Source organism: Peromyscus leucopus, chromosome 3 (genome assembly GCF_004664715.2).
Source record: "Peromyscus leucopus breed LL Stock chromosome 3, UCI_PerLeu_2.1, whole genome shotgun sequence".
In the NCBI taxonomy this organism is placed as follows: domain Eukaryota; kingdom Metazoa; phylum Chordata; class Mammalia; order Rodentia; family Cricetidae; genus Peromyscus; species Peromyscus leucopus.
The window spans coordinates 36,974,123-36,989,318 of NC_051065.1; the positions used below are offsets into that span (position 1 = coordinate 36,974,123).

Consider the following 15,196-nt stretch of genomic DNA (forward strand, 5'->3'; position numbering starts at 1 on the left):
AGAAGGCAAATGAAGCCAATCTAGGGAAGGTGTAGGAGAAAAGGAACTGGAGGTCATCACTTACGAAACAGAGAAGCAAGATTGCAAAGAACCAATGTCCCAATCCAAGTGTAGCACTAAGATTGGGGAAACCTCCTTAGAGACAGTGAGGCTGTGCAGTGCCCAGGGACTGTCAGCATGCAGTAACAGGGTGGAGAGTCTTACAGGTGGTATGGATAATCACACACACACCCCCCCCCCACGCAGCCAAGGCCCAATGTGGGGATGGGAAAACACTCACTGAACCAAGAAGAGCACAGCCACAAAGTGTCTTCCCTAGAATTTGTCACTCTGGATTTGGCCTGAAGCATATACTCCTGAGCTTCCATTGTGCTGTGAATGTATTATCATACAGCAAGCATGAATTAATCAAAGCACGTGACTTCTGAAACATGGAGATAAATTAGTTAGGAAAACTGAGTCTTTGTTATGCAATTTTGCTTAATGATTAGAGTGTGCTCTAAATAAACAGAACAACAAATTGATTGCCAAAAACTCTTTTAATGTCTTTTTAATTCATAAGGGTTAAGCATGTAAAAGTCAGGATATTAAAAGTTAAAGTTCTCATAGAAACATTAATTTGACAACAAATTATGCATATTAGGTGTGGGAAGTTTATATTTTATAGCATAAAAGCTACAGGAAATACTGCACAAGGTAGCTTAATTAAATTATATAAAATAACAATTTCAGGAGCAAGTCATCAAAGCATGATTAAAAACAAAATGTTTTGCAGCCCCCCAAAGAAGGTTTGGAAGACTTAACTCTAGGGAAATAGTGCATTTTGACTTTAAAAAATCTACTAAGAATTATTTTCACATCATCAATTTCCATAGCATATGCATTATTCATTCTTGGCATTAGTTTATAACTCTCACTTGCAGTTCAGATTTGATCCTAATAGACTCAAGACACAATTAACTGGCTACTTTCATGGCAAAGCTAATAAACATTTAAAATTCAAAGACTCAAAATAAAATGAATTTAAGACTTTTTTTCTATGATGTAGACCATATAGGGAATATTTAATGATAGAGATGCCTGCCAATGTAACATTTTGCTTCTGCATTTTTCTCTATAACTGTATATATCTATTTGTATGTGTCCACTAAGTAATTTTCATTCTGACCATGCAAAAATACTGTATGTAGATAATAAAGAAAGGGAAACTGGCATTATTGGCCTTTACTATCTCTCTATATGTGCTTCCCTTTATGATCTAGACAGCAAGCCTAGAATACTATGTGTTCTCTAGAGAGCATCTGGGGGTCTTATTCACTTGGCCCTCTATAGCTCCATTCCCTCTGTAAGGGATATAGTAAGCAAGACCACTGTTGAGTATGGTAACCCTGGGGAAAGTGTTACCTTCCACCCCAGGCAGAAATAGAGACAGAAATAAAAGAAGAAATGCAAGCCATATAGGGAAATATTGAAAATATTTCTTATTTAATGTAATATAATTATTAATGCAATTTTAATTCTCAGTCAGTTCCAATTATTATTAAATTTGAAGTACTAGTACATATTTTGTTACCTTTCAAGTTTAATATGTAAATATGTATTATTTTGGTGCAAAATAACACACCATCTAAAGCTTCCACCCCGCCCTGCAAAAAAAAGCATATTAGAAGAGCACCAAGATAAATTGATATTTGCTTAAAATTTCTAACTTCCCATTTTATTCATATGTCAAAAGACAGCAGCCTGTAGAACAACCAAAGTCCATTCATGGGAGTGAAGCATGTAAACTCCTCAGCATGTAGACTCCAGGCCCAGTATTCAACCCACCTCTTCAAAGGAGGCACAATGGTCTGCAGTTTTCACTGAACGGAATCTGTTCAACCACATTCCAGGGCAGTGAACTCTGTGAGTTCAATGAAAACAAGGCATTGTCCATTGACTTTGATCTCCCCCCGGCTTTTGTTTGCTGTTGCCAAACAAACAGAAGGACACATGCAAACTGCCAGTCCCACAGGGTGAACAAACTAGTAGTATTGAATATTCAAAAGTATGGTGGTATTTCTAAAGTTCAGCAACAGGAGCCTTAGATTGTTTCTTTTGTTTTAATTCTTCCTACCCAGGCACCACAAGGCCACATAAGGAGGGGGAGGTCCCTGGAGTGGACTACATTTTCATAACCGTTGAGGATTTTATGGAATTGGAGAAAAGTGGTGCTCTCCTTGAAAGTGGGACCTATGAAGGTAAGTAGTGTTTCAGTAAAATTCGGTGCTTATTATGTCGCGTGCCTGAAGAGCGTTGAGACAACAGGTCACAGATACACTGCTGATTTGGGCTGGAGGGCTTTAATCAAATAATTTCAGAAACATGTTAAGACATATCTGAATTAATTCTACTCATAAGTTGCTAAGAGAAACATGCATCTATCAGCTCAGCGGCACACCCCTGTGATTGCTTCCAGAAGCTCAGCTGTGATCATCCAGAGAAAATGTGCTTTGGTGGCATCCAAAAGACGTCAGGGTAGAGTGCCAGTCTGTCACTGTGTGTTTTGCTTTCTTGTGTGGCTGTACTTTCCAGGTCCTCACTTACCTTCCAGGCAAAATCATGAGATAGGAAAGTATGATCTGTAGGTGAATTCTAAGTTCTACTGCAGATGCAAGTCTCCATGTGTGCTTGAGTTCAATACGTACAAAGACTAAAACCAAACAGTATCCTAGAAAGATGTCTCACTGCAGAGGACATTGAAACATGAACCAGAATGTGCATCCGTTCCAGAACCAACTCTTTACTTTTCCTCTGTAAATAAGTTGCATTGGTGAAACTTAATTTTTTTTATTTATAAAAAAGATAATGATGATAGCTTTGAAAAACAGAAGTAAATAGTATGTTGATATCATCATATTTGTACATGCATGTTTACATGCATCTAGTTTATGTTTGATGAAGCTTTATGTTGGGCATAGTACAATAATATTTTTAACTAACATAAAAGTGGAAATATATTTCATTCTTCATTGTTACTTGTTTAAAGTGCATTATTATCCAGTCGGGAGATGAAACCAGTTTTACTTTGCTTCAGTTAATATTGTTCAATAATAATAGCAAAACTCATAGTATATGTATGGCTGCTTAGCCCATCTTACAACTGAGTTCCACCAATCATCACTAAAGAATCCACGTTGTCATGTGATCAGTGGCTGTCTACTTCCTCCTTTACTTCCTTTGAGATATGGTTCAGAGAGCCTTCATCCAGTAACTGATGGAAGCAGGTGCAGAGATTCACAGGCAAGCACTGGACCAAATTCCCTATTGAAGAGTAGGAGTAGGGATTATAGGAACCAGGGGGGTCAAGGTCATGACAGGGGAACCCACAGAGACAGCTGAGTTGGGCTCTGACAGCTAGAGAGCCTGCATGGGACTGACTTAGGCCCTCTGCATGTGTGAGACAGTTGTGTAGCTTGGTCTGTTTGTGGAGCCGCTAGCAGTGGGATCAAGACCTGTCCCTGGTGCTTGAGCTGGCTTTTGGGAACCTGTTCTTCCTGCTGTGTTACCTTGCCCAACCTTGAGGCAGGGGGAGGAGCTTGGTCCTACCTCCTCTTGATGTGCCATGCTTTGTTGACTCCCAAGAGAGGCCTGCCCTTTTCTGAAGGAGACAGAGGAGGAGTGGGTGGGGGAAGAGGGAGCCAAGGAAGGGAGGAAACCTGAGAGGAGGTAGGAGGGGAAACTGAGGCCAGGATGTAAAATAAGTGAAAAAATTTAATTAATAAATAAAAAAAGAGAGAAAAAAACCTTGCTATTGTGAGGTTGTTCGAGGCATTAAAATCTCTTCCATTATTTAGTTTTCTTAAGACAATTTAGGCTGAAAATTTTGCCTAAATGAGAACAGAGACTGTTACTTACGCTACAATTACAGGAACTAGCTAAGAATATCTAGAAAATGGTTCATTGCATTAGTCATAATAAACAGATAATAAAGGTTGGTTTAAAACATTTTAAATAAAGAAATTTTAATAATATAAGGTTGTTTCAAGTCACTGATGTAAAGTTATTTCTCTGTAAGTCAGAAAATAATTATATCAAATAAGTCAGAGGAAATGAACACTGGATTATATGGACTATTTCCTTTGGGCTCTGTGATAATAACTTTAATTAGTTTGTATGCATTCTAATTGTGATGTATTGCATTTTATAACCTTATTTACATATCACATTTAAATAGTAAAGAACTTTAAATCTGTTGTTCTTGTGGTAAAATAGATGCCATGAAATTTTACATCAGTTACTTAAAATATACTTTAGATTATGTTTTAGGCCCCAAGTCTTGAGAAAAAAATCTGTCCCAATATACTGAAGCCTTGAGAAAGGGTGATTGCTCCTGGCTTTTTTTTAGGTATCTTTTCAGAAATGGGTATAGTTTGAAGGTTTGGTACAACTTGCTAATCACTGCAGAGACTCCAGTGTATATGGAACTGATTACTGAACCGTAAGCCAGGTTTTCACAGAGGACTTTGTCATAGATGTCCTGTTTAACATTGTGTACCTAGATAAATAAATGCAAAACTCTTTTGCTCAATAACGTAACTACCCGGATAGAAACCTAGAGAACATTCTCAAATCTTGGGATCTTTTAACTTTGGTTGCATTCCTTTGATACTGGTCTAACCTAGAGACTCTACTCACAGACCCTTGTTGAAGAAAGCATGGGATGCCCTTTCGGTTGTTGGCACTCTCAGAGTGTACAGGGGAACCCTCTGCATTACTCAAGTAGACGTGAAAGACCTGAGAGCTGTGCTGTGTTGAACTTTTGCACTAGCAGTCTTTCATATGGTTTTAAGGTTTCTCTACTAAGAGTACCATTTCTCCAGATCATAGACCATCTCCCTTGCAGTGTCTGACTGTTGTTCCTATTCCACCTTGCTTTGCTTCCTCCTGTCTTCTCAGTCTTGGTCAGACTGGAAAAGCCATCTTCAGTGTTCTGTGAGTACACCAAAGAGAATACTGAGTTGTTCTTGGCATTAAGGTCATGGACTTTCTCGTAACTATGTGGGATCCTTAATGAAAAGTGCTCTCGAACTGCAATCTGCAAGTCTCCGCAGCCTGCCCACTCGTGAGTGGGAAGAGGAATGGGTTTCCCATTAGCTGTGCAATCTGCTTCATCCTCTGTCCTGATGATGGGAAGGAGCTGCCTTTCTCGTTGTTAGCAAAGATCGAAGAGGTCCCCTCTATGCTGCCTGGTTTAGCTGCCCATTATTGAGAAAAGCCATTTCTAGTATTTCTGTGCTTCTTTGCTGGGCCACTCGGTCTTATAACAGGAAATGCCCACCTGTAAGACACCTGTGAGAAAAAGAATGTAGTCATGTAAGCAATTTTCATAGACAAACTTTCATTTCATTGTTAATTCCAATTTAATCCTGGTGGATAGATATAACCCAAAGGGAATCTGTCCGTTATTTTATTGATCAGACACCAAAAAGACTCTCCTAAATTATCATCCTGCCTCTGGAGAATTTGGTTAAGCATTGTGCTCCACAGAACAGCTCTGCTACTGGATGAAGCCAAAAAGGAAAGTATCAGTGTGTTGTGGTCATATCCTCAACTATGCCACAAGCTCCAGCAAAACTGTCATCGACTCTTAAGGCCTTTGTTCTTTTTCTATTCATGCCTGCCTGAATGGTCCATTTCGTTTCCATTGAACAGGTGCTGACTGGCCCTGTAGGTAAATGGCCAGGGAGGCTTGAGTGAGGATGGCTACAAAATGTTAGTGAGAAGGACTTTTCCAAGGCTTGCATGACATGCTTATTACTTTTCATATTCAATCAAGTTCATGATTAATTTGATTTATTGCACCAATAAATGGTTAATAATACAATACTGATTAATGAAAAAAAGCCCAGCCAAGAGACTTGTCATATCATAGAGAATGCTAGGAAAACTATAATAAGAACTTAAGATGTAGGCTTCCTATGAAACACAAGCCATAGAATATTTTGGATGAAAGCAGATGACTTTCTTGGAATTAAATTCACTTCCAATTGGCTGTGACTTTTTGGGGTAGTTTAACACTCTAAAGATACTCTAATGAAAGACTCTTACATATTAGGAGACAATCAAAGGCTCCAGCAACAGCCTATATTCTTTTGGGAACTTTCCGAGTCCTTGGCCAACAGCCTGAAGAAAGGTTGCTCATACCTACAGTGGGTAATAATGTTTACTAAAAATACATGGTATATGGTAATGTTTCCCAATGGGGTTTTCAAGCATCTTAGTGTTGGTTATCCCACCTCCCTATCTCTCCCTTTATATTCTCCTCGCTCCTCTCCCAGTGAAGTCGCCTTCTCCTGTCATCCCCTTCCCCCTTCATATTGCCTGTGTGCTACTGTCCACTATCCAGAATTCCCAATCTCCCTCTTCCCCCACAGTCCCCTTTAACTCTTCTGGTTACTACAGGTTATACACTCACATCCAAAGCTTTGGAGCTGGATCCACAGATGGAAGAAAGCATGTGGCATTTGTTTTTCTAGTCTGCATTTCCTCACTCTGTATACTGCTTTCTGGTTCCATCCATTCATCGAATGAAGCCCAGCCTTTGGTAACTCTCCAAGTGCTCAGCTGCCCAGAACTCTGAACAGTGACTCCTGTTCCTTCCTCTTCTGCTTGTCTGGGATGCTAAATTCACAGTCTCACTCCTCAGTCATATCAGTTATCTGACCCAGCTAGTGTTTTGAATGTCACATCAACAAGCCATTTGTCTCCTGAGCTTTGCCTAGACTTATTTTTACTTAATTCATGCCCTAAGATCATCTTGTCCTTTCCAGAGCAATCTTTCCATTGTATCATCCATTATTATATTTTTCTTTTTTATATTGAAGTACAACAAAGCAATTGTAAGACTATAGAAGAGATTAGTGATTATAAATTTAAATGTTTCTTTTAAACAGACATTAGCCCATTTACAAAACTGCCTGTAGTGGTTTGAATTAACAATGTCACCCACAGGTTCATATAATTAAACACTTGTTCCCCGCTTTGGTCACATTGGGCAGTTATGGAACCTTTGGTAGGTAGAGCCTTGTTAGAGGAAGTATGACCCTGAGAGGTGGACTTTGAGGCTCTCTCTCGCTCTCTCCTTGTCTCTGTCTCTGTCTCTGTCTCTGTCTCTGTCTCTCTCTCTCTCTCTCTCTCTCTCTCTCTCTCTCTCTGTGTGTGTGTGTTTGTATGTGTGTGTGTGTCTGCCTGTCTAACTCTCTGTCTCTCTATATATTTTTCTCTCTCCCTTTCCCTCTACCTCCAGCTCCACATCTCCTTCTCCCTTCCTGTGTGTGGACAGAAATGTCATCAGCCAACTTCCTGCTCCTGCACTTGCCATATGCCATGTCTTCCCTACCATAAAGATTTTATCCCTTTGGAACCATAAGCTAATATGAGCTCTTTCTTTCCTAAGTTGCTTTTGGTCATGGTACTTTATTGATGCAATAGAAAATTAACCAATACATTACCTGAAATTTTAAAAGTATCAAATAGAGTAAAGAAGATTATGGGAGTATTGGCTCAAATCAAGTACAAATACAATATTTATCTCCACCTTAACACTGTAGTTTTACCTAGTCATGGAAGTTAACCAATAGATAAATTTTAGTTTATTGTAAACAACATATATACTTTTTTAAGTAATTTAAGAATAAAACTTTAGATTTCAAAGTTTTCACATATTTACATTAATAAGAGCTATACTTTCTGAATTTTATAAAAATATAAGTATCAAATAGATTATTTTAGGAAAAGGATCCAAGTACAATGAAAGAAAAATGAATAAACTTTATACAAATGTGTTTTATTCTGCTGTCTAAAGTCAAAATCTGAGTTTTGTTTTTACTCTGACCCTGGAGTTGCTCTTGAAATCCTGAGTCTCTAATCTCAATCCAGATAGCATTGGAATAGAGACAGTCAAAGAAAATCATTACAAAAGCCATAGATAATAAAAGAAAGCCATTTCCTCTGTCTGTCAAAATTTCAGTCTCTGGAATTGTAAACAATAGCTCCTTCTTAATGCTTAAATTGGTGTTGAGGATTTTGTCATTCCAGGAGACCAAAAATGAAGTTAAACTTTGCATTTCCTTTTTCTCTTGTGACCTGTTACAACAGAAAAATTTTACATTAGTAATAACCTTGATCATAGGAGTAGTTTTTTGGATTCTGCTGACAAAGTGGGCTAGCTGTTCTTACAATGCTAGGTGCTAGTTTAGATTGTTTGTTGTTGTTGTTGTTTGCTTTGGGAGGGGGAAATGATAGAATTGTCTTTAGTGGTATTGAAAGGGATGTCGTAGTTTAGCTTTCCTCCTAAATAATAAAGTTAAAAGTGCTGAGCAGAAAAAAAAGTAACAAAATTCTCCTTTACTTATTGGTGCTTGAAAGCCCAGAGTCCTCAAAATATGCAATGTGAATTTCTAATCACGTGTCTCACCAAAATTAACTAAAAGAAATGACTCAAGAAATAATTGACAGATTCATTATAATCATATGAACTTTATATTTAACTGAATTATTGAAGTTGCAGGAAGTGAAATTAGTCTTTTTACATCACCTAAATGCCTACACCAATAAGTAAACTACTAAGTCTTCATGGCTGTCATTTAGCTGTAGCCGAGATAAGCAGAAACAGCCTTTGGGGAATACCTTGTTAACGGTCCCATGAAGGTTCATCATAGATCTCACAATCTATAATAACATTAGGTGAAATCAAGGGTTTAGAAAGCATGATGTTTGCAGGGCAGTGGTGGCACACTTGGGTGTGGTAGTACTTGGGAGGCAGAGCCAGGCAGATCTCTGTGAGTTTGAGGCCAGACTGGTCTACAAAGTGAGATCCAGGATAGGCACCAAAACTACACAGAGAAACCCTGTCTCAAAAAGAAAGAAAGAAAGAAAGAAAGAAAGAAAGAGAGAGAGAGAGAGAGAAAGAAAGAAAGAGAGAGAGAGAGAGAAAGAAAGAAAGAAAGAGAGAGAGAAAAGAAAGAAAGAGAGATAAAGAAAGAAAAAAGAAAGAAAGAAAGAGAGAGAGAGAAAGAAAGAAAGAAAGAAAAGGAAAGAAAAAAAACATGATGTTTAGTTAATTTCCTTCAAGGACATATTTTCAATCATAACAATTTTCAACTCTTATATATACCCCCATCTCACTTTTATCTAACACAATTTGAGAATTACATGGAAAAATTGTTATCATATTGAATTTAGAAAAGCATATGAATTTAAAATTCATTCCTCTCCACTTTGTTCACAAACAGAACAAATTTGCCTCTGCTGACTGGATCACTAATTTCCAACCCTCTAAATTAGTTCCTTCACTTGACAAAAATGATAAAAGCTTTTGACATAAGTTAAGTATGCCATAGTTTTAATTTCTTTATTTGCCGCTGTAAATATATATTACAATATTTTCTCTGAATCTAACTTTCAAAGAGGCTAAGTTTCCTCATTCTACACAAAAGCATCTCCCAAGAACCTTGGTGACATTGATGACAGTAATCTTTTACTTGAGAACATGTTTCTCTGATGTGTCCTCTTCAGAGTGATGCTCTGTACACAGCTATTCCCCAAAGCAAAGGTTTTATTTAGTCATTCTCAGACTGAGTCTACGATTCCCTTTCTGCCAACATTTTTTCAGCGGTGTATTCTGCACAACCAATCATTTGGCTGTGTTAAGCTAACTTCCAACTCTGCAAAAGTAACTTTTGTAATTGAGTTTTAAATCTGCAAAAGAAAAGCTCCTGAGAGATTCATTCTTTATATCTTTTATACTTATGATCTCAGGAACAGAGGAGACTAGAATTGATTAACCTCACATCTTTTTTCCTTTTTGTTTTTGGGGGGGGGGAGAGGTAAATATCTTAAAATATAAGCGAAAAGTCAGCCCATTGGTTTTCATTGCCTAATCAAATATATTATTTGAAGAGACCATTAATCTCAATTTCCAGCAAAGTTGTAATAGATGGAGTTGTTTTTACAAAAGATCTTGTTAAATGAAACTTTTATTCAGATGGTTCACAAAACCACAATCAGAAACTTTAAGGCCTCTATTGATTATGCTATAAAACAGACAGACAGACAGACAGACAGACAGATGGAGTGGTGTTATTTTAAAAATATGAGAATCTCCTGCTGTCTGTATTGAAAAAAAAAAGGTTGTTAAAGAAGATTCACAATGTATGAAAGCTTTTCCTTGCTGAAGTTTTGAATGTTCCAGCTATTTTGGCAACTCATTGCCACCACTGATACAGCATAAGATATGTTGAACCTGCCTGTTATTCACCAAATAATAGCTCATTTATAACTATAATAACTGTTCTGTCGACTGTGTTCACAAACAGAATTGATTTGCCTCTGCTAACTGGATCACTATTATCAAACCCTCTATATTGGTTCCCTAAGTGGACAAAAATGAATAAAAGCATTCATAATAAATATGTCATAGTTTTAGTTTATGTTTTTAAGCTGTTTATATATTACATTATATATATATATCAACCAGTTGAAAATAAGATCACAGGGTCAACAGTTTTCTCTACAAGATCCCTCAGGATCACTGCTGAGTGGATTCAACACTTTCTGTTTCTGCCCTGCTCTCTAAATATGACACCAACCATCTCAGTAGAATCTGGAGTGAGGAAATCTACAGTGCATTGCCTGGCTTTCCTGGATGAGCGAATATTATTCTAGTGGGGTGAAGCGTATGGGACTGCAGCAGGACAGTTGCTGACATCCCCATCTTCTAGGGCAGCATCCTACTTTACAAATGGTATTTATGGACTAGATGAAGTATTCTCCACATTTCTCTCACATTCCTTCTCGATTTCTTGAGGGTCTCAGCTTTAGATGAGAGTTTGTGAATTGGTATGTATGAGAAGAAGGTGTTCCATGAACTAGTTTCAGGCACATTATCATCCTAACAATGAGAAGAAGGGTGAAAACACAAAATTCGTAGGAAGAAAGGCAAAATGTGTATCCTCCAGAGCCACTGATGAGTGGAATCACACCTCCACCTGCCAGAAACCAATAGAGGAATGCAGCACAGCACAGTTGCTGATTCTCCTAACGTGACTGGCAGTTGTCCAGAGAAGGGTGGCTATTATGTAGAAAGGTAATACAGATAAGAACAGTTATCTTCAAAGATTAAAGAGTACAAGCTTGAATTTCTGAAGCATATGAGCAGGGCTCACCACCCAAATAGATGACTCTCTCTGTGGGGAGGCCCAGGCTAATGGGAACTATCTCTCGGTACAAATTATCTTAACTATGTTCTGTCTAGAAGCAATTTATGATATATATTTAACTTATATTCACATGACTATTTTATTAAATTATCTAAGCAATTAATTTATAAGTGCAATAAACACAATGTTCTTGATATGTTCTCAGCATTCTAAGCCAGTGGCTCTCAACTTTCCTAATGTTGTGATCCTTTAATATAGTTGCTCTTGTTGCAGTGATCCCCACCATAAAATCATTTCTGTTGCTACTTCATTACTGTAATGTTGCTACTATTATGAATTGTTACATAAATATCTAATATGCAGATGGTCTTAGGCAACCTTTGTAAAAGGGTTGTTCAACCCCTTAAAGGAGTCACTACCCACAGGTTTAGAACCAATGTTCTAAGCATGTACAAACATATTTAAGGAAAATTACTAGTCATCAATTATAATGAACTGAAAATGGCATCTTCTTTTATACCACTGATGTCTGTCATAATTTTAGTCACAAATTCTGTGTGGAATATCTGAAAAACAACTGATTAATGTGCTAGATTTAAAGTAGACCCATCAAACTACTGGTGTATTACTGAACTGTAAAAAATAAATATTGATAAAGGGAAAGATCACCAATTCACTCATTCAATTTTTAATCTCATCACTATAGTTTCTTGATTTTCATTTGACTCTTTGAATACTCGCTATCCCCTGGGGTTCCTGGGAATGAGAGATGCAGATCATTTTCCTCAATGCCTCTGGAAAATAAATAATACCTAACAATGTTGACATATTTTCCTGAAAAATTCACATATGCAGTGTGTTTCATGCACCCACCTTAGAAAAAAAAATATGTTCAGCAAGTCAGAGAAACAGTTTTATTCAGGAATACTTCATTCGTGGTTATGAGCCTGCCTTCTCAATAAAATTGATTGCAATACACTTTCTTAGACGTGTGTGTGTGTGTGTGTGTGTGTGTGTGTGTGTGTGTGTGTGTGTGTGTGCGCGTCCATCCACATAGGCCACAGGCATGGAATACCTTGCAAATGGTGTTGCAGACTGTTGAGAGCCGCCCAATGTGGCTGCTGCTTGTGTCCTCTGGAAAAGCATCAGATCCTCTTAACTTTGGAGTCAACTCTGCAAACCCATCAATTCAATACACTTTTAAATCTTTAAAAAAATTTACACCTCTTAGATTTTTACTCTCACCCTTTAGGGACTTTTCTTTCTACTGAACTTTCTAATGTTTTGTGTCTGTCACAGGTTCACTGGCATCATTTTTCTTTATTCTTGTTTTCATTATCCTTTGCTTTCTCCTAAGAGTGGAGAGCCCCATGTGATTCTGTGCTGTACAATTAATTACTTCACATCCCACAGAGCTTCCCACGTTGCATTATGCTGCATTGAACACCCAAGTTAGTCTTATTTCTTGTTATGGATCTTACATTTCAATATTTTTTCTCATAAGGTTATAGGGAATGATAGTGAACATCATAGAGACACTTTCAAATGTACCCATGAGACAACAATGAGGAGATTTAACTACAACGATTTCTCTGTTTTGAAGGGAGAAGGTGCCATCATGGGAATAGGCAAGTCTATCAATACTTTATTCAACCAGAAGTTATGTTTTTTGGTGTGTTTCATGCTCAGGAACATAATGTAGTGTGGCTTTCTTTGTTACTTATTAAATCCAACAGCACATTCTGGAAACTTCCCCCACAACAGATAGATCCCACACAGTTGCCTTCCTTGTCTGAAGTTAGTATTAATTGAATTAGTCTTCTCAATTAGTGTTTTATCTAATTTTATTTACCATCTAGTGAAGGCTATTGTAGCCTTCGTAGTTCAAGAACATTGAAATTACTCTCCCTCTACTAAGCAGGTATTTTTAGTAATAACTAGGAGGCTGGCGTGATGAATAAAAGTCATATCTGAGTAGGAGAGGGTTTTATTCTCCAACTTAAAGGTCATTCATTTCTGAATTACCACCACTTAGCAGACACCCTCATGTAACTCAGCTGGCCACACTCTGGGTATTATTGTTGTATTCTTGTTTTGTATGCTGTAGATACCCTTAACATTATTACTGGTTTAATTATATCATATACAAATTGCTACCCCTTTTTTGGCATGTTCTTCTAAGTTCTTATATTAAAGGACTCAAGAACTATTAATTATTGAATATATTCCTTATATTCCTTACTATATAGTTTCTATAGTTTCTTATATAGAAACTACTATAGTTTCTTACTCAGTGACTTTACATTATATGTTTTACTTAAATTTTATGTAATTGGATTAAGGAAAAATTTATCACAATGCCATATTTCTTCAGGAAAAAACTATTAACATATAAATCTTTAGAAGAGTACAAGCATTTCCATCAGTGAATGAATGTATCATGACTGCTTGAAAATACCAGAATATTTGTCACGACTCTGGAAAAGTGGGAATATGCTAAATGTGACCATGAAAACACTGAGTGACAGGACTAACTAGAAGCTGAAGTCAAGATTATGGAGAGAAGACATTTGGGGGCAGCTGGGCCGTTGATTCCCTGAGCCATGGAGGACGGTGCCAGTCTGCCTAAGAAAGCACAGACTCAGTCTGCACAATGGTTATTTGCTATTCCTTTTGTTCTGTGGGTTCCCTTCCAAGCCTAGGAGCTGCTGGCACTTGAAGGAGCAAAATAAAACCAAATTCCTGGTTCCAAATAAGACAGTTTAACAGAAGAGCTGGAGAACTTTCTGATCTGTTTGACATCAATTAAGCTATCCTAGTGTCCTTCACGACATTGTCCTAATCTGCAACAGCAACTTTGAAAAGGTAGAGTAATACCCTAATGCAGAGCACAGACACCCAAAGCCGTGGTGCTTTAATGAATCAAGGCATCGGCATGGAGCTTAGAAGCCATAGACATTTGTTCAAGCATGTAATAGAGGCATAGGAATTATATCAAATGCTATTATTAGACTTGTGAGCTTGTTGCTATAGTAAGAGACCTTCTCAGAATATATGTTCTGTTTATAATAATATTTTTATTTATTCTTTGAAAATTTCATGTGTTTATATAATCTATTTTGACATTTCTGTTCACCAATACCTCCCATTATTTTCTTGCCCTCCATTTTCCTCCCAACTCTATGGCCTCTTCATATTATTATTATTAATAACCCATTACTCCAGTTAATGCTACCAATATATTCTGCGAATGAGAATGAGGCCACTCACTGGGGCATGGACAATCTACCTGACAAAGGACAGTGACTCTCCCTCAGTAGCTATCAACTGCCAAGAGCTCCTCCACCAAAACGTGCAAAGGGTGGGGACCAGGAGTCATTTTGACATGCTGGTTTTGTGCCAATTTTCTGCAGGCTACCACAGCTGCTGAGCTGACACACACAACACACATGTTATTTCTATAAGCCAGCAATTCACGACTCCTCCTCATCCTCCAGCTGTTACAGTATTTCCTTCTCCCCTTCCATCATGGTCCCTAAACTTTGAATGGGCAGAGGTTTACATAAATGATTTGTCCACAGTAGCACTCACAGCTACTTATATTCATATAATATATTTACTCATATTCATCTACCAATATGTCCTTGAACTTCTTTGTATTGTCCTTGACTCCACATCCCTCCCAACATGATGCCTTCTTTTTTGTTATTACTATTAATGCTGCTAATATGTGCAGTAAACAGATAGGAGATCAGCTAAGAGTCCTCTACCTGAACCACTACTCACTTCACAAAAGAGCGTTCTTTGGCCAAAGTTGAGAGAGAGAGAGAGTGAAAATCTATAGGTATAAAAATAAATACATAGGGGGCAGTTTGATAGCATTATCATTTATCTGTACAAAAATACTAGGTTTTCTCTAGGGCTTATGATCTCACTCATGGTCTTTTGACCAGTACTAGACATGACATCTCTCCTGTGGAGCAGGCTTCATATCC

The 15,196-nt window shown here is 37.6% G+C and overlaps 1 protein-coding gene across 12 annotated transcripts in view; it reads left to right on the forward strand.

Moving 5' to 3' along the window:
* Magi2 (membrane associated guanylate kinase, WW and PDZ domain containing 2) overlaps positions 1-15,196 on the forward strand; it is a 1,425,274-nt gene that overhangs the window by 813,350 nt on the left and 596,728 nt on the right. For all 12 annotated transcript variants that reach the window (XM_037204343.1, XM_037204339.1, XM_037204334.1 and 9 more), the window contains one exon: positions 2,121-2,240. In XM_037204343.1, the coding sequence (XP_037060238.1) occupies positions 2,121-2,240 (120 nt within the window). The remainder of the gene's footprint in view (positions 1-2,120; positions 2,241-15,196) is intronic.